Source organism: Lathyrus oleraceus, chromosome 6 (genome assembly GCF_024323335.1).
Source record: "Lathyrus oleraceus cultivar Zhongwan6 chromosome 6, CAAS_Psat_ZW6_1.0, whole genome shotgun sequence".
Classification (NCBI taxonomy): domain Eukaryota; kingdom Viridiplantae; phylum Streptophyta; class Magnoliopsida; order Fabales; family Fabaceae; genus Lathyrus; species Lathyrus oleraceus.
In genome coordinates this window covers 303,189,981-303,210,121 of record NC_066584.1, presented here as the reverse complement: position 1 = coordinate 303,210,121, position 20,141 = coordinate 303,189,981, and the positions used below count along the sequence as shown (strand labels likewise).

General features: G+C 33.8%; 3 protein-coding genes and 1 long non-coding RNA gene across 5 annotated transcripts; 3 read left to right on the top strand and 1 right to left on the bottom strand.

Annotated features, from left to right (window-relative positions):
- Window positions 1-3,368: 3,368 nt before the first annotated feature.
- On the top strand, window positions 3,369-6,571 carry LOC127098054 (protein SIEVE ELEMENT OCCLUSION B). Its single transcript, XM_051036554.1, has 7 exons — window positions 3,369-3,688; window positions 3,959-4,027; window positions 4,128-4,540; window positions 4,672-4,760; window positions 4,853-4,989; window positions 5,126-5,611; window positions 5,704-6,571. Exons 1-7 carry the CDS (start codon window positions 3,431-3,433, stop codon window positions 6,307-6,309), a joined length of 2,058 nt encoding a protein of 685 aa, XP_050892511.1. The 5' UTR covers window positions 3,369-3,430; the 3' UTR covers window positions 6,310-6,571.
- Window positions 6,572-9,032: 2,461 nt separating this feature from the next.
- Window positions 9,033-12,038, top strand: LOC127098055 (protein SIEVE ELEMENT OCCLUSION B). Of its 2 annotated transcripts, none has more exons than XM_051036556.1 (7): window positions 9,033-9,348; window positions 9,440-9,493; window positions 9,618-10,030; window positions 10,109-10,197; window positions 10,354-10,493; window positions 10,597-10,829; window positions 10,913-12,038. In XM_051036556.1, the coding sequence occupies exons 1-7, from the start codon at window positions 9,112-9,114 to the stop codon at window positions 11,754-11,756; spliced, it is 2,010 nt and encodes a 669-aa protein (XP_050892513.1). In that variant the 5' UTR covers window positions 9,033-9,111; the 3' UTR covers window positions 11,757-12,038. The 2 variants fall into 2 exon arrangements, with proteins under 2 accessions (XP_050892513.1, XP_050892512.1); XM_051036555.1 differs by having other exon boundaries at window positions 9,033-9,357.
- Window positions 12,039-12,316: 278 nt separating this feature from the next.
- On the bottom strand, window positions 12,317-18,576 carry LOC127098057 (uncharacterized). Its single transcript, XR_007793291.1, has 2 exons — window positions 18,094-18,576; window positions 12,317-12,625 (listed from the first exon to the last, which is right to left on the bottom strand). It is a non-coding gene; the product is annotated as an uncharacterized LOC127098057 (long non-coding RNA).
- LOC127098056 (protein SIEVE ELEMENT OCCLUSION B) lies at window positions 14,376-17,855 on the top strand. Its single transcript, XM_051036557.1, has 7 exons — window positions 14,376-14,645; window positions 15,112-15,189; window positions 15,453-15,865; window positions 16,039-16,127; window positions 16,221-16,354; window positions 16,444-16,914; window positions 17,016-17,855. Exons 1-7 carry the CDS (start codon window positions 14,496-14,498, stop codon window positions 17,622-17,624), a joined length of 1,944 nt encoding a protein of 647 aa, XP_050892514.1. The 5' UTR covers window positions 14,376-14,495; the 3' UTR covers window positions 17,625-17,855.
- Window positions 18,577-20,141: the final 1,565 nt, after the last annotated feature.

Here is a 20,141-nt window from a genome sequence, read left to right as displayed (position 1 = left end):
TGGCTTTTGACACTTTTGTCTCGCCTTTGCATTCAACATTGAGCATATCTTCTATATTTAGAATATGACGAGTGTACCTTCTACGGGTGGATCTACTTTCCCTGCCCTCGACGAATCCTCCTACTATAGTATTAAGCGTGTGATGCACAACTTTATTGTCCTCGCCTTGAGATGTGTCATTTGCTTTGTTGGGCTTGGGGCTTCCCGCGTCATCTCGCTCTTGCGAGTTAGGCGTGTATGACCCAGGAGAAGAGTCGCCCTTGACATGTTTCTCGAGGTTTTCCTCCTAGATTAGCCTCTCGATTTCTTTCTTGAGTTGGTAACAATCCATAGTGTGGTGTCCCTTGACTCGATGAAACTTGCACCATCGACCTGGTTCATGGCCCATTACATCTGCCTTCGGAGCAGGAGGGGTAAGGATATGCATGTGAAGAACCTCGCGCTAAACCTATTTACAACGAGTGTTCATGGGCGTGCATTTATCTGTCATCTTGCCCACTCTCTTGAACACGTTATTGTTTTTATGGGAGAGGTATAATTACTCTTCCTTTGATGGTGTGAACTGTAACACCCCGATAAAAATAAGATAATTATTTAAAATAAGTTAATATATTTATTAATTTAATTAAATAATTGGATTATTATTATTTGGAATTATTATTATTGAATATAAAAGTTGGAATTAGAAAATATCCCATTTGATAAAAAGAGGTTTTCACGTGAAAACAGAGAAGCGACTGAAAAGTGGAAAAAGAGCCAGAGAACAAGGGTTGAAGAGAGGAAGAGCTTGAAACTGAAGGATTGCCGGATTAACTCAGGTAAGGGGGGTTTATCGTCGTTTAATGGGTATTATGGGTTAACATGTAATGGGTAGTGATAAGCCATTGAATTGTCCCTGATTAGAATGATGAATGTTGAAATGTATGAACTTATGGATGAATGTGATTGAGTTATAATTGAAGAAATTCGTAAGAATTAGATGGAAAAATATTAGAATTTGTGAAATTGGATAGAGTATGATTCGTGTTAGATGATATGAACGAATACTGTGTAAAATTGGACTGTGGGAGGTTGGATCTGAGGAATCTCGTAGCAGAGAAAACCCATTGCAGATCTGAAATTTTGGTTCTGGTCATACGCGTATGGCACTAGGCAATACGCGTATGAGATGGCTTGGAGGGGAGGGGATTTGCGTTGATACGCGCCATACGCCGTCATTACGCGTATTCTGTGGGTGGTACGCGTATGGGGTGAGACCATACGCGTATGGATGAAGAAGATGATGTTTTTAACGTAAATTTGTTTCTGTTGGTACGCGTAGGAGGAAGTAGTACGCGTAGCATACGCGTATGAGATGGGCAATACGCGTATGGGCTTGGCCAGGAAATGGGCCATACGCGTATGGACATGGGGCATACGCGTATGGGCAGAATTTTGGTTTTCCTGAGCTGTTGTTGTGCAGTTTTGGTCGTTTCAGATGAGTGATGTAGTTTAGCTGATGTATGATATGGTAGGGATCATTTCCCGTTGTTTTGAGCAGTATAGGTGTTAGTAGAGTGTGCTAATGCTGTGATTGATTGTGTGGTATGACATGATATGATTATGTGATAAACATGCTGATGATGTATGATTGTATGCATAATGCTGTGAATGTATCTGTTATGTATGCAATTGTAAATGGACTGTTATGGCTTAGAGTGTGAGCATATGTCTATTTTGAATTGTTGTTGATGTTTGCATGCTAGGTGAATTAGCATGTATATTGTGGCCTTTATGGTGGTAGCTAATTCCCATGGTGAGGAATTAGTGAGTTGTTGTGAATTGTTGTTGATGTTTGCATGCTAGGTGATTAGCGTGCATATCATAGCCCTTTGGGGGTGGTAGCTAATTCCCATGGTGAGGAATTAGTGAGTGAGTCACTAGGTCTCAAATGAGTGGGACTAGTGGGCTTGGTAGCCGTACCTGGATTTGGTCGGTGAGGTTGAACTATACGTTCACGAATAGTCGGTACCGCATGCATGGAGTCTCATTGCATAATGTATGTATGTATGGCACATAATATGAATGGATGTATTCCAATATTATATGTGTGTTTTATGGTTGTGACCTTCAGCATTAGGAACACACTCCTTGATGTCTCATGCCTTCTTCTCGGTGTTGCTTTCTTCGCCCTTTATATAACATTATGCTCTTGTGACACTTATGCCAACAAAAGTTCCAATTTCTGGACGAGAGACTTGTTGAAGTGTCCCGCCTTGAGTCCATTTTGGAATAGCCCCACAAACATCTCTTGGTTTGGGGAAACGACAGTGATGGCGGCTTCACTGAACTGCACGAGATAATCCTTTAGTGACTCTAATGGACCTTGTCATATATTGAATATGATGGTGGTGGACATTTTTCAGTGAGGGCTAGCAGCAAACTAATGCACAAGTTTCCTTACCGGCTCTTGATATATGGTGATGGAGGCTCAGAGTAGACCCATATACCTTCGCAGGACGACACCCCTGAATGTGACAGACAACAATTTTCATTTCAAGGAGTCTGACGCTCCAATGATGGTCATCTCTGTGTTGACTATCTATTTTTAGGAAATAAGGCATGACTCTTTCTCATATGACTTTTTTAGGGAATAAGGCATGACGCTCCAATGAGGATGTCGCCTGGACGACATCACTTTGAGCGGAGACCCCGTAGTCGCCCCTAATTGGAGCTTTGACAAATATAACCCTACACTATAAATCGCCTTATTTGGGACTTTGACAAATATAACCCTACAATATAAATGTAATAATAAAAGAAGACTTGAACATAAACATAATTTAAAGATTAACTATACAAACATAATGTAACATAAAAGACAAAATTTAAAGAAGTAATAAAAAAACAAAACTTGGTTTAATTAAAAACATTGATACTTTCCCTCGATAAAATTGTTATATAAAAAAATGAAACAGTACTAGTACTATGACTCTATCTCTTTACTCTTCCCCAAAAGCTAAGGGTTGCCATTATTCGCTTCATAGAGTAAAAAAGATGGAAGTTAGATGAAATTCCAAAAAACCCAAGTTGTTTCAATGAATTGACGTACCTCAAAGGGGTATGTTATGAAGAACACATCTTTGCAGCGTGTTTCACGTTTAGAGACCAAATGCATGAGATTCAGATGCTACTATATGATATGATACCATTATTTTTTGTTTTCAATAAAGAAGCTACTATATACTTGATAAGAATAAAATAATAACTTTAGTTCATTACACACTTTCATTCCTTCAGACAGGGTATCAAACTTTTTTGTAAGAAATGTAAACGTCTCTTAAACTCTCATGCATTCTAGCCTATAAATAAGTTATGCAACTGCACCAACCAATCAACCATTCATAAACCAAACCCAAGAAATTACTACTTCTCTGAGATTTGAGTCACCATGTCCTTTTCTAACTCAGCTGCTGCTGCAACTGGTACTTTGGTTCAACATGGTGGCAATGCCACTAATAATAACAGTTTGATCCAAAAGAATGCCACTTCTCCACATTCACACCACAAAGCTAATAATTACTTGCCAAACCCATTTGAACTTCATGATTCTCAAATCTTGGACAAAGTCTATCTCACACATGTCACTGATGATCAGTTTTGTGATACTGATATTATTTTCGACCTTGTCTCCACTCTTGTACTTCAGGTTATGTATACGCATTTCCTTTCTTTTAAACAAAGTCGTAATACCAACCACACAACAGTGAGTACCAGGGTTTGAACTCTGGTGATAGCGTTCAACCTAGTAATATCGGCTATTGGTTTCTGCCAATTGAATTAAAATTTGCGGACTTATATGCATTTACTTTATTATGAATTAAATGTTAAATTTATGTCAATAAACTCATAGTATACCTTAATAAAGATACTACTAGATTTTTGAAAAGCACAATTAACTTTTCAAATTGTTTTACAGACTAATACACAGATTCCTGTTACCGGTTTCAAACCAGATTTTCCTACATTGAAGCTGATTTCTTGTCAGGTTATTAATTTCTACTTTATATCCATGCTATATAGTTGACCAAGATTTTAACTAATGATTATATGTTGCTAATATAGTTCATATATATAACAAACAACAGATGATAACTACACGTAGTGCTGCACACTGTGTTCACCAAACAACACTGTGGATTCTCCAAAACCTGAGATCCTACTCTTGGGATGCAAAAGCACTTATAACTCTAGCTGCATTCACTTTGGAGTATGGAAACTATTTGCACCTTACTAGGGTCACAGCAACAGACCCAATTGGAAACTCGTTGAGACAACTGAATCAAATTCAAACCAGAAATATCTCAACTGATATAACTGAATTGGTCTCATTCATAGTGCATCAGTTGCTGCACCTAAAAGAGTGGGCAACATGGTCTGCGGAAGGCTATGATCCAGAAGATGTTCCTGCTTTGACAGAAGCCTTGCAAGAGATTCCTGTCTTTGTTTATTGGACAATTGCTTCCATTGTCGCTTCTACCGGCAATCTAGTCGGTGTTTCGTAAGTTCTTATGGTTTTAGATTGCAATTGCGGTCGCAGTCACTAATACTATTGCGTCATTCGATCTAACTGTTATGTTTTCATATGCAATATTATAATATAACATTATTACTTATCTTTATTTTCTTTAGGGACTATAAATTATCAGAGTATAGAGAGAGGCTTTCTGGCATTGTTCAGAAATTGGTTGTGCATTTGAACAATTGCAAGCTACAAATAAGTTAGTAAAAATTTAGCCTTTTCATCTTTCTTTATCCAATGAGATTTGGACTCAACTATGCTATAATAAGAGGTTATTTTGTTTCGTTGCAGGCTACATAGACGATTTATTTAACCGCAGGAAGATCTTTGATAAGCCCAAAGATATTGTTGATTGTTTGAAAGCCTTGATCCACCGTAACGGAACTGATAGTCCTCAGATCTATGAAGGTGCCATTCATGTTAAAACGGTTAGTTTTGAAATATCAAGAGATGGAGTTCAAATTTTCTCAGAGACCGTTGTAGAATAATCATTTGTACTACTTCAGATAAATCGGAAGAGATTTAGTAACCATGTGTTTGTTTGTTCATTTATGTTCCAAACAGGGTCTTGAAGTTTTTAGGAACAAACATGTATTGGTGTTCATTTCGAGTCTTGATAGCATTGAAGATGAGATTTCACTTTTGAATTCAATCTATGAAAGATTGCAAGAAAACTCAAAAGAATCAATAAAAGGTTTCAAGAAAGAAGACTTCAAGATTTTGTGGATCCCCATTGTGAACAATTGGGACGATATTCGCAAGGAACGTTTCAGAGCATTGAAGAGCGGAATCAAATGGTATGCAGTGGAGTATTTCTATGAGTTACCAGGCCACAGGATAATAACAGATCCAGAAAGAATAGGGTACATTGGTAATCCAATTATCCCAGTGTTCAACCCTCAAGGTTACATAACAAATATAGATGCTATGGACTTGATTTTCCAATGGGGGATAGATGCATTCCCATTTAGGAAAAGTGATGGTATTGACCTTACTTTAAAGTGGAAGTGGCTTTGGGATGTAATAAAAAAAGCAACTCCTGGACTACAGGTAATAATTTGAATATCTCTCAGTAGTTAAGTTCAAATAAGTCAATTCAAATCCGTTGATCTTTATGAAATTGTCTTTCTGTGATTATTCAGGTGAAAGGGGACAGATACATCTTTATCTATGGTGGTACCAACAACAAATGGATCCAAGATTTCACACTTGAGCTAGAAAAGATCAAAAGGCACGAGATTCTGAAACGCGCTGATGTTATAATAGAGAATTATCAATTGGGCAAAGAAGACCCTAACCGCGTTCCTAGTTTCTGGATTGGTGTAGAAAGGAAGAAACAAAACAAGAAGCATCAAGAAGCACTGGACTGTGAGATTCAAGACATTGTGAAAAGCTTGTTTTGTCTGAAAAGGGATCCACAAGGATGGATTATTCTAAGCAAAGGACAGAACATTAAGCTTCTGGGTCATGGGGAACCTGCTTATCAAACATTGGCTGAGTTTCAGAATTGGAAAGATAGAGTGTTGGAGAAGGAAGGGTTTGATATTGCATTCAAAGAGTATTATGAGATGAAGGCTAAAGAGCTATCTGGTCGTCAACCATGTGAAGTTGTTAATGTCGATACTTATAGCTCAAATGTTATAGCTACTATAGCATGCCCAAATCCTATGTGTGGACGTGTGATGGAGGTTTCATCTGTTCATTACAAGTGCTGCCATCGTGATGAACCAAATAATTTTGGTGTTTGATTCTTGTTGATTGATGCATGGGAGAAGTGATTGTTTTGAGTTAGTTTGCTGTGGTTGTGTTTTTTCAATTTTTGTTTTGTTTTTGTTTGATGACAGCATGTGTCTGTCTAAACTAAAAATGTTGTGTGTGATGCTATGTATTAACCCTTTAAATGGGTGAGAATAATAGTGGCTTCAATATGTATCATGTATGATATTGAAGTTCATGAATGAATAAAATTAATGTGTGTTTGCAAATGTTAAAAAAGTCTTCATCTCTCCATCTTTTATGTTGTTCTTAGTTGTTACTATTGTAGCACTAGGTTAGTGTTAAAAACCAACAAAAGATTAAAGAAACAAAAGTAAAAAAATAATAAACACGATCGATATTTATTATCGTAATTCAGTTAATGATGTCTATCTCTACGATTTTAGAGCATCTATAGTTCTGTTTTATTTCAAAAATGAAATTAGAATTATATTGTTACAAGCAATATATATAATATTACGACTCCATGCCCTTGTATTTCTTCTGTGTCTGCGTATATATGAGTTATACTTAACAATCTAACAATTGGAGAGGTACACCTCCTGCTTAACACTAAGAAACATGATTAAGGATTGAACTTGTCACTGATGATAATTCTTTGATCTTTTAAAACCTCACATCAATATGATTGGTCCTAGCATGATACATATTCTGTTGTAGACCTTCTATCATCCATATCATCATAGTCTGAATCGACATATCAAGATGGAAGAATACACATATTTTTTTGGTACCATGGTCTGAATCAACATATCAAGATGGAAGAATACACATATTTTTTTGGTACCATGGTACCACTCTTGGGCTACAAATGGGGAGGGGGCATTTTACTTTGGGGGACTTTTTTTATTAGCAACACACATTTGTGAAAGACACATCACATACACACCCAAAACTTCAAGGTAATAGGTGTGTGGTTTCCCTCACTTATAAATGCTCAAGTCTCCACATTTCTAACCAATGTGGGACTTCCCCACACTACTCACACAACTTCAAAGTAATAGGTGTGTGATTTCTCCCACTTATAAATGCTCAAGTCTTCACACTTCTAACCAATGTGAGACTTCTCCACACTACTCACACTTGTTATTCTCAACATTACCTACATATTCTTCACTGTGGCAGATAAAGCATATTGACCAACGATATTTTACATAATAAATGATTTAGATATGATTTTTAGCTCATCAAACATGTGAATTTTCGTGTCTTTAGGCCTATAAAGTTTCTCTATTTATAGAAAAACTCATAACCAAGGTTGTCAAGATCGAAATCTTACATAAGATCGAGAGAGAATAACAAGATCGTAAATATGAAATCGTAACTAAGATCGGAAGATTCTACTCAATTATTTTTGTAAGATCGAGAAGGGGTAACAAGATCGTAAAACATAAGATTGCAACAAAAATCGTAATATCCTACTAAAATTTACAAATAATATTATATAGTTTAAGTATTTTTACATGATATATGTTAGTAGGCAAGTGTTTATGAGAAAATTACTCTTTTTCATATTCTTTAGACATATATGATTGAACTTTTATACTTATGACTACCACATGAAATATTTGTTAGACATTAGGAACATATTTGGTCAATTACTAAGATTATAAGTGAGATGTTATTCTCTAAACCCTAAATCTAAAACTATCATTTCAAAAGACACGCATTCATCCCCGCTGAACCGTAATTGTTGTGCCTATGTATCTCGTCATCCTTCTCACTTTTAATGGTGGTGGCCGGAAAATGATCAATCATACTCGAAACTGACAAAGATCGCACAAAATCAATGATTTTATAAAAAAAAAATCACATTTTAGCTACAACGCACGATTTTACTTAAGATCCGGATCGTTGGGAGTGAGGGAGATCATAAAATCCTAAGATTTTTAAATCTACATTGAAATCTTGACAACCATGCTCATAAGAATTCGTGAAAAGGTGCAACTCTTTAAAATATTGATTATATGAAGCAATATATAATTTCAGCGTTCAAAAGGTATAACATAAGTTACAATAATTCAATGATAATCATGTATGATTAGGTGTCTTTCTTACTCAAATGTTGTGAGTTTAAATCCCTTCAATATACCTTTTTATTATTTTGTTTGTTTTAATCAATAATTAAAACAAAACAAAAAACATTGAAAAATGTCAGAGGCAATACTTTAGACAAACAATTCAACATTTACTTCCTTATCAAATATGTACATTGATTATATTTTAATCACTTATAAAAAATAAATTTAATTTTCAAAAACATTATCTGTAAAAAAACTCTTGTTCTTTATTTCTCATCACTGACACTAATTAAAGAAAAAGAATGGTACAATATTTATTCATCTTTCTTTTTCTTTCCATCATTGGCATGCCACTATCTATCTAGTTCAAAAGCAAAAGTTCAGTGATACTCAAATGAACAGACACACTCGCAGAAGATTGTCTTTTGTCGTAATGAAGACAAAAATACAAAAGAGAATGTTTTCTTAAAGCAATTCCAATAAAATGGCAATGTGAGGGTATATTGTGAAAAACACATAGCATCGTCGTGTTTCACGTTTAGAGACCACTCACGAAGAAGCTACCTTATTCAATCACACAAAAAAGAATCTACTTTATTTTATTTTATTTACTTTTACTTTAAAAAATATTTGTCTATTATATCATGCCAAGTATAAATAGGGGGAAGTACCGCAACACAAATTAAGCAAGGTGTGATCATTAATTTGCTAATTATTTGTTAATTTAGAGACAAATCACGATTAATCATCATCATGTCTATTGCACTGTCCTATGTTGCACCAAATGGTGGTAAGATCCAACAGAATGGTACCTCCCAACAACAGCAGAAATCTCAGCTCCCTAACCCCTTTGAACTTGAAGACTATCATATTCTCAACAAAGTTTATCTCACTCATGTCAATGATGACGAGAAATATGATAAGGATCTGCTTTTCAACCTTGTCTCGAACATCATCTCTGGTTCTTCTCAAATTTCTGGAACTAATCAAGTACTAAACGTAATTAATTAACATTTCATTAAGTTTTGCTACTTCATATTATAAATTGTGCAACTCAACTAACTTTTTTTTTTGTTTTCAGACTCAGATTTCTTTCAAACCAGACTTCCCTGCCTTGAAGAGGATTTCTTGTCAGGTTGTTTATAATTTGTGTTAATTAAAATTGACCGAACTTTGACATCTAACATCGTATGTTCCTTGTTTGTGCTTATCGCTTCTTTATTCTTTTAAATCGGATTGCTGATGATGGCATGTATCAGATGATAACGACGCGTGGCACGGCAGAATGTGCACACCAAACAACAATGTGGATTCTGCAGCATCTCAGAGGCTTCTCATGGGATGCAAAAGCATTGATAACTCTAGCTGCATTCTCTTTGGAGTATGGTGAATTCATGCACCTTTATAGGATTCAATCATCTGACACATTAGGAAACACATTGAAGCAACTTAACCAAGTTCAATTCAGAAAGGTTCCTTCTGATATCACAGACATTGTCGCGTTTTTACTGCAAGTGTTTCAACACATTATACAGTGGGCAACATGGTCTACTATGGGTTATGATATAGAGGAAGTCCATTCTTTGTCTGACGCAATGCAAGAGATTCCTCTTGTTGTGTATTGGACTGTTGCTACCGTTGTTGCTTGCTCCGGCAACCTCGTCGGTATATCGTAAGTTATCAACTTAAAATAACAGTAAAATGTTGAATTTCCAACAGTGTGTGTAAATGATAACTTTTTTGCTTTCAGGGAGCATATATTATCAGATTATAGAAAAAGGCTTTCTGGTGTGATTATGAGATTGAAGGATCATTTGGAAAATTCCAAAGTGCAAATTGGTACAAAATTAACTACATACATGTGTTATTTGGTTACTTCATTGCTTCGAATTCAATAGCTAAAGACAACCTCTGACTTAACAAACCAATTATCAGTTAATTAATGCATTAACTAAATAACTAGTCTAACGATATAATCTCCTACTACTTTTCCAGATAGGATAGACGATTATTATAGACGTTTGAAAGAGTCTGAAAACATTAAAGGTGTTGTTGGTTTCTTGAGACTTCTGATACAAGGCAATGGTTCTGATCAAATACCACTAATATATAAAGGCAACATCCAAGTTAGAACGGTTAGTGCTAAAAGCATTTTACTAAATTTCTAGAACAAATAAATACATACACACATTACTAAATGATTATGTTTTTTTTTCTTTATAAAATTTTACCAAACAGGGTCTTGAAGTCTTCAAGCAGAACTATGTATTACTGTTCATTTCGGGTCTAGACAGCATTGGAGATGAGATTTTGCTGTTAAATTCAATCTATAACAGATTGCAGGATAATCCGCAAGAAGTGATAAAAGGTTTCAAGAAAGAGGATTTCAAGATTTTGTGGATTCCCATTGTTGATATATGGGATGAAGTTGCCAAGAATCAGTTCAGAATTTTGAAGGAAAGCATGAAATGGTATGTGTTAGATCACGTGATTTTTACATGAATTTTGGTTCTTGTAATTTTGTATCTTTTTATTCAAAATATTATTTTTGCAGGTATGTGTTGGAATATTTTTCTGAGCTACCGGGAGTTGGGATTATAAAGAACAGATTGAATTATGTGGATAATAAGCCTATTGTGCCAGTGATCAATCCTCAAGGTGAAATAATGAATGAGAATGCAATGGAAATCATTTTTCAATGGGGATTTGATGCTTTTCCTTTTAGGAAAATGGATGGTGATGATCTCTTTAAGAAATGGGCTTGGTTTTGGAATTTAATGAAGAAAGTTGATATCAACATAGAGGACATGAAAAGGGATACTTACATATTCATCTATGGCGGAAACGACCCTAAGTGGATACAAGACTTCACAAGAGCAATAGGAAACATTCAAAAAAATCAAAGCATCAAGAATGTGGACATTAACATAGATTACTATCAATTAGGAAAACAAAACCCGGCAAAGATTCCTTACTTTTGGATTGGCATAGACGGAAGAAAACAGAACAAAATATGTCATGACAGAGTAGACTGCGAAATACAAGAGGCAGTAAAAAGCTTGCTATGTCTCAAGCAAGACCCGCTGGGATGGGTTCTTCTTAGTAAAGGTTATCACGTTACACTTTTGGGTCATGGTGAACCTATGTATCAAACTGTGGCTGATTTTGAGAAGTGGAAAGACAATGTGGTTGAGAAAGAAAGCTTTGACATAGCTTTCAAAGAGTATTATAATACTAAGCTGAAAGAGATGTCATCTAGTGTTTCTTGTGCTGTTAATTCTTCAGATGTTCTTGCTACTATAACTTGTCCTAATCCTACTTGTGGACGTGTGATGGAGGTGACTTCTGTCAATTACAAGTGTTGTCATCGTGATGATCAAAATAGTTGCTGCATTTGATTAATTTGGAGGAAGAATTAAGGATCTGATTATGATCCAAATCGTTTGATTTGCTTCATAATCATCAAGTTTGAAGTTTAAATTCATGTTTAGTTTGTTTAATTTTGATATGCACATGTTTGTATGTTTTGATAAGCACGTGTTTGTGTGTTTTGTTCCAGACGAATTTATGTTGTGTTGGCCAGTTTGTCTCCCTTGTTGAATGGGTTGAAACTGAATAATGGCTTTTATTCGTCTGTATGTTACTGAATTTCTTGAATCAAATTTGTTGTGCTTACACTACACCTGTGTTTTGATACTTTTACTTTTTATAAACAAATCTTAGTGGATTATATTTGTTTTTGGTTTGAACTCTCGAGCTACTGGTTAGTACATGTTCGGTCTCTTTGAACTCATCAACGGAGCTACTTCTTGAACTGTATGAATTCTTATCATTCACAACAAAAATGTTGTGAAAGTAGAAATATAGATATGTAGAAACAGAAAATAATTAAACCAAATATATGCATGCTCAATGAGGTTCTTATGTATTCGGAAACAAGAGTGATCAACTCACAAACTGAGATAACAGGGAAAAATTGTTTCACTGAAAGCATGCTGATTATTGCTATTAAAAAACATACATCGATATTCAAGAGGATGGTTTTATAATTTATACTAGTTTGTTAAGCCCGCAATTTTTTAGCTCAATAAATCAAACTTAACCTCTTCTACATGTCATGACAGACCTGAAATGCAGATTTAACACCATGTTGATTGTCGGAGAAGACAATTGATTTGTCGATCTTGTTAATTTCTCCATCCACTGTGACTTATTAACTTCTCCATCCACTGTGATTTCTCCTACTTATTGTGTTCGATTATCCGACCTATAATTTAAAATTAATCACATAAGAGACATACTTAATACAAAGATTATAATTATAATAATTTTTACACTAAAATCAAAAAACATATGAACATGTATATAAACAACTTAAGAATTTATGGCAGTGCTTACTTATCAAAGTCATTAGGAATATTTAGGTCTATTGCTAAAGATCAGATGGTAGTGCATGTGGTAATCATCATCCAAGTGCAGGTTTGATGGATTATCATCTTCTCTAGAAAATAATCTTAAAATATAAAATGAGAAAGGTCTGTATTGAATATATTAGCTTTTGAAAAGAGATCCAAACATTCCCTAATCTCTCACACAACATATACTGTAAGAAAATCACTATAAGCCAATAAACATGATTGTCCACCACAAGAAGTCCTCTACAACCGTTGCGCCATGCAATGACCTATATCGCCATTTGATCTAAACAAAGAAATCTCTACATATCGCTGCATTGTGTAATAGTTGCGGGTGATTTAGATCCAAAACAAAATTTAATAATAATACTATCTTTTTATTTTTTTAAAAACAAATAGAAACTCGTATATTATTCAGAGTAGAAGGGATACTCAATCCTTATACAAGACATCGACACTAAAGATTAGAAGGAAAATACAAGATTACTAAAACACCCCAGATTTTAGTAGAAAAATGACCATCCATAAGATTAATACAGTTATGGAACCATTCTTTCAATATAGCCCTCTATCTAAAGAACTTTATGACAGCCAAAAAGCCAATAATAATGGTTCTTTGCTTTTCCATGTATGAAAGAAAGAGAGTTCTTGAGTAAGGATGTCCATTGGCAACATGCACAGAAGAAAGATGCCAAAGAGAGTAAGAAACTTTTATAAGAGAGTTTTAACTGTTAAAATGAATCAACAAAATTTGGCTCAAATTTATTGAGTTCCAATGTGTATTTGAATACCAAGAATAGTTAAGTGTATGAATACATCAATATCTTAAGAAATTAAATTTTACACAAATCTAATGTTATCACTTGAATTTTTTTATATATACAAATATTATCATATGATGTGTGTAAGACTATTGGAAGAAACAACTTAAAGATTATGAAATACAACCAACAGGAGAATATAATATGAAAAAACACAAATAGAAACAAAAACCTCGACTGCCAAATAATATTAAAATTTGCACAATATATAATTTTTTTTCTTAAGTACCCTGCAACTTTAGAATATCTACATTCTCCAAAACAAATATCAAACAATAACCTTATAACACTCTAAAAAAAAATTCAAATACCCACTTAATATTTTTTAGGTGGGTACATTTTGTAAATAAGAAATTGAGTCAATGACATATACTTCTTTTTTTACCATGAACTATTGTGAGATTTGTTTTAAGGTGTTTCATGCAATCAACTCCAACATAACATGATTAAAGGCATACTAAGATTTCTGACATGAAGCATCTTTATTGATCAGTAGCATTCAGGAATATATCATTGTTCTTTCCTTGAGGATATAATAACATTTTTTCACCTATTTGATTTTCCTTTTTCCTATTAGAATTTAGAGCAGTGGAATGAAACTATCTTTTACAAAAAAGACAGTGGTATCCTAAGCATTCTTACATGCCTAATGAAGCCTATAAGGGGTATGTTGGGAAAACCATACCAGAGTGGCACATTTCACGCCTAAAGAAGGCCCCATCAGAAGCTACTTAGTATATTTTCTCTTTTTATTCAAGTAAGCACAAATTTTATATACTAAAGTAGCTATGCCAATTGTAAACTCTAATGAGTCTGGAGGCTATAAATATGTAGAAGAACCAATCCACAACACAATGCACTCTTTGCTTATTCAAAAGAAGTTAAAGTTGAATTTATCATCATGTCACTGTCCAATGGAACTAAACTTCCAAACCCATTTGATCTGAATGATTCTCACATCCTGGATAAAGTTTATCTGACCCACCTCCATGATGATGACAAATGTGATAAAGAAGTCCTTTTCCACATTGTATCCAATGTTATACTTAAGGTAAACTCACCTTTCATTCATTTTTTCACTTATACACATTGTTGATAATCAATTATTTCTCTTTCTATATATATATATATATATATATATATATATATATATATATATATATATATATTATATATATATATATATATATATATATATATATATATATATATATATATATATATATATATATATATATATATATATATATATATATATATATATATATCAATGCATCGATATCGAAGTATTCTATATGTTTGCCTTAAAAAAATATTCTGTATGTTTATTACTTATTATAGAAAATAGCATATGTTTACACAACGGCAAGTTCTACTGTGAAACACCGCAGACCAGTACTTAAAAATTGTCTGAAATTCCAGCGACGACTACCGTAAAACATGTCCTTCGAAGACAAGTTCCTATAAAAAAGATTTAGAGCACTAACATATTTATTGGTTTACCTTGTGAATCACAGACAAGGCTAGCAGAAAGCAGAGCTGGTGTAACAGGTTTCCAACCAGAATTCCGCACACTGAAGCTGATTTCTTGTCAGGTTATTTGATGGCATAATGGAATTTATTCTGTACTTTATTTCTATATTAATATTAAATTAGATTAAATGCTTCATGCTTTATTCTGCTTCAAAAAGGGGGAGACTTTGTTTCATGATGTTGTGTGTGCAGTGTCCTTCAAAATACTGATTTTATAAATCTCTTTGCTAATTTTCACATACATTAAGAAATTTTTTAGTATAATTAATATGTATATCCTCTACATTGACTAGTACTAAATTGTCATTTATAATATATATAACAGATGATAACAACGCCTCACGGCGAACGTTATGTACACCAAACAACAATGTGGATTCTTCAACACCTGAAAACTTATTCATGGGATGCAAAAGCACTTGTTACTCTTGCTGCTTTCACTTTGGCATATGGAAACCTTTTGTACCTCACTGATACTTCAACTTCAGATCAACTTGTTAACACTTTGAAACAGCTGAATCAAATTCAAAACAGAAAGGTCACTCTTCCTGTTACAGATTTGGTGGATTTGATAATGGAAGTGTTTCTGCATATTCATGAGTGGGCCACTTGGTCTAGTGTTGGTTATGATACTCTTGAAGTTCCTTCTTTGTCTGATGCATTGGAAGATATCCCTGTTGCTGTTTATTGGATAATTGCTTCCATTGTTGCTGCTAATGGCAACATCGTTGGTGTATCGTAAGTTATTTTTAGGTTTCCATTTGATCTCTCAAGTTTTTTTCATTCCAATTTGATCCCTTTCTGTTGGTTTTTCATTTGAGTTCATCGTAATGTAGAAATTAAATTTTTTATAATATAATCTGATAGCATACATTTGTATTAATTGCATATCTTTTTGTGTTTTTGTTTAGGGACTATGCGTTATCGAATTTTAAAGACAGGCTCTCTTTGGTTGATTCTAAATTGAAGGAACATCTGAAACTGAGCAAAGGACAAATAGGTGACACATTTAATTTTGTGTATGTTAGGAAGCAATGTTATTTTCGATCCTTTGGATGAACAGAGTTAAGTGTTACGTCCATATTTCTTGCAGATACTGTAGAAGAATACTTGAAGCGCAAGAAAGCAATTTCAAATCCTAAAGATATTGTAGATTTCTTGAAGCTTTTGATCCAACGCAATGGAGATAATCTTCTAATATATGATGGCAACACCAAAACTAAAATGGTTAGTACTAGAACCTCAACTATTTTCTATTGTTAAATATTATATTGGACTTAATTATATGCATTCTTTTGTTTTTATGTATCAAACAGGATATTGAAGTGTTCAGAGAGAAATATGTGTTATTGTTCATTTCAAGCCTCCACAAAGTTGAAGATGAGATTCTGCTTTTGAATTCTATCTATGACAGATTGCATGACAATCCACAAGAAATAGTGAAAGGTTACAAAAAAGATGATTTCAAGATTTTGTGGATCCCCATCTGCGGTGACAACCAGAATATCAAGTTTGATCTTCTAAAGAACAAGATCAAACTTTATGCAGTAGAGTACTTCTCTGAATTACCAGGCATTGGACTCATACGAGAGAAGTTGAATTATTGGGATAAGCCTATTGTTCCAGTGTTGAGCCCTTTGGGTGAAATAATGAATGATGATGCAATGGACTTGATTTTTCAATGGGGAATAGATGCATTCCCTTTTAGGAAAAAGGATGGTTATGATCTTACTCAAAAATGGAAGTGGTTCTGGGATGCTACAAAGAGAGTCAATCTTGGAATACAGGTTACTCATTATTTGTTTTTGTTCTAATTTGACTTTTTACTATTTAATAATAGTGATTGATGTGAAACAATTGATTATATGTATTCCATGTGAGTTATCAGGTGAAAGGGGACAGATACATCTTCATCTATGGAGGTGGTGACAAAAAATGGATTCAAGACTTCACATTAGCATTGGAGAAAATAAAAAGGCATGAAACTATCATAAGGGCAGATGCTATAATAGAACACTATCATTTGGGAAAAGATGAGCCTAAGATTGTTCCTCGTTTTTGGATTGAAATAGAAAGCAAGAGACTTAAAAAGCACCAAGATGGTCTAGACTGTGAGATTCAAGATATTGTGAAGAGTTTGCTTTGTCTGAAACAAGATCCACAGGGTTGGGCTATTCTGACGAAAGGGTACAATGTTAAGGTTTTGGGTCATGGGGAAGCTATGTATCAAACGCTGGCTGATTTTGATATATGGAAAGATAAAGTGCTTCAAAAAGAAGGGTTTGATATTGCTTTCAGAGAATATTATGAGACAAAGGTGAGAGATACAAATGTTCGGCAGCCATGTGAAATTATCAATGTTGATAATAATATTAATGGAAATGTTATAGCTACCATATCATGCCCAAATCCAACTTGTGGGCGTGTGATGGAGGTGTCATCAGTTAACTACAAGTGCTGCCACCACGATGATACTCCACAGAATGGCAAAATCTGAATTTGAAAGAGGGAAGAAGAGGTTGTTACTTGGTCCTATTTATAAATTTGAGGTTTTTGAATTGATATTATTATTAATGTCTACATTTACTATATATTCATGTGTGTTTGTGAATGGAGATGAAAGTCTGGTGCTATGTAACCATTTTGAGGAAATGGTATAAAATAAATGATGGCTTCACTTCATCTTGAATGTTTATTATAAAATTGAATAAAATTTGTGTGCAATGCAATTCTATTTTGTTTGAGTCTGTTTTAGTTATAAATTAAGCTACAACCACATTTGATTGGTTTAGATTCTTATGTATTAATAAAACAACGAATAAGCAAGCTAGTTGAATGAAGGTGAAATCGATGAAATAGTATTAAGTTCAATCCTAACTCAGCAGAATTCAACATAAAACACTTAAAGATGGAATAAAAACACAGTAAAGTAAAGGGGAAAGTGATTAAACGTTAAGAGAATTTACCTGGGGATATTAAAAATCTATAAAGCAAGTTTCTGTAGGCTGTCGTTAACATGAATTTCAAAACCTGTATTGAATTACAATACAAACATCAATCGAGGAACACTTAGAGAGGGTATCAAGAAAGTATGAAAAATGGGACCACTGTCTGAGCTTTCGGCGCCATCTCCATCTCCATCTCCGTGGCTTGCTGCTCCTTCATTTTTGTTTCTCGCCGCCACCATCTCCCTCCAATCTTTCGGTTTTACGATCAAATTTCATAGCTGTTTTCGTTCGATCATGAATTACATTCTTGGCTTACAATAAAGTGGTGTTATTTTGATTTTTTTTTTAAATTTAATCCAGATTTTAAATCATTCACCAAAATAATTCTTTCAAATTTTAAAACATTTTCTGCTATTTTATTATCATTATTCTTCTTCTAGAATTCACTTTAAAGATTTGTTTGGGTTCAAAATCGTAGTCTTTACGCAGCTATTAATTAAATTGTCTTAATAGTGTTTGAATAATTTTATGTTTCTTAAGAGTGAAGAAAGAAGGAGATTAAGTTGATATGATTGTTTTTTTTTTATTGTGAGAGAAGAGATTTATTTACAACATAGTGACATGTAATATATACATATTTATAAGTATGGCTATTAAAAAAATCATGCATTGAATCAAATTATCGAACCGAATCGAATTGAAGTTAAAATAATTGAATCGTTATTTTTGGTTAGTTCACACCTTTGTAATTAATCTCACAAACTTTGTAACTATCAGAATATCTATAATATGAATTATACATCCTCAACACTCCACCTAATTCATATTCTTTAAACTTCTCATTCTAATAAGCTTTTTCAACTCATCAAACCTTGTCTTCTTCAATGGTTTTATGAGTATGTCAGCTAATTGCACTTCTAATCTTCAATATTTCAGTTTGAGATTCTCTTTATTCACTTGGTCTCTAAGAAAGTGACACATTCTCTCTATGTGTTTACTTCTGCTATGTCTCATTGCATGATTGGCTAAGTCTATGGCTGATTTGTTATCTACAAGCAACTTCACCTTCTCATTTTCCATGATCTTAAGTTTCTTCCGCGACATTTCTATCCACACAGCTTGACATGTTGTATAGGAATCTGCTACATATTCAGTTTCACAAGATGATAATGTTATTGTTCACTGCTTTCTTGAACTCCAAGAAATTAGAGCATCTTCATTCATGAATAAGTAGTTTGCAGTACTCTTCTTATCATCTTGATCTTCACTAAAATCTGAATCAGTATAGTCATATACTAATGTGTTCATATTGATGTTCTCTTGCCTTGGCATCAACATACCGCGATAAATCGTGCCTTTGATGTACCTAAGTACTCTCTTAGCTGCAGTTAAATGGTATTCTATTGGTTTCACCATAAAGTTGTTTATCAACCCAACACGTTGACAAATATATGGTCTAATGTTGCATATATATCTCAAGAATTCAATGATTTGCTTATATAATATTGAATTTACAAGTTTGTCAGTTTTATCCTTTCCCAACTTAGCTTTTGTCTCCAATTGTGTGACTGTTGCATTACACTTGCTCATCTTAAACTTTTTCAAAGTGTCATATGCATACTTCTTTTGGTGCATGAACGCTCATTTGATTGTGTCTTTGAACTTCATTCCCATGAAATATGACAAACTCCCTAGATCATACATTTCAAAGTCTTATATCATGTTTGTCTTAAATTTTATGATCTCATATCCATTTGGTCCCGTGAATAGCAAGTCATATATATACAAGCATATGATGATTTAACTGAGCTTGCTTGAACCATTGACATATACATCATGCTCTGAAGTGCACTTTGTGAATCCTATTTTGATTAGAAAGCCATTTCTCCTTTTATTCCAAGTTCTTTGAGTTTGTTTCAAATCATACAAGACTTTTCTTAACTTGTACACTTTCAATTATTGACCTTTAATCTCAAAACTTGGTGGTTGGTTAACATAGATCTCTTCATCCAATGATCCATTCAAAAATTCTTATTTTAATATAATTGATGCATCTTCCATCCTTT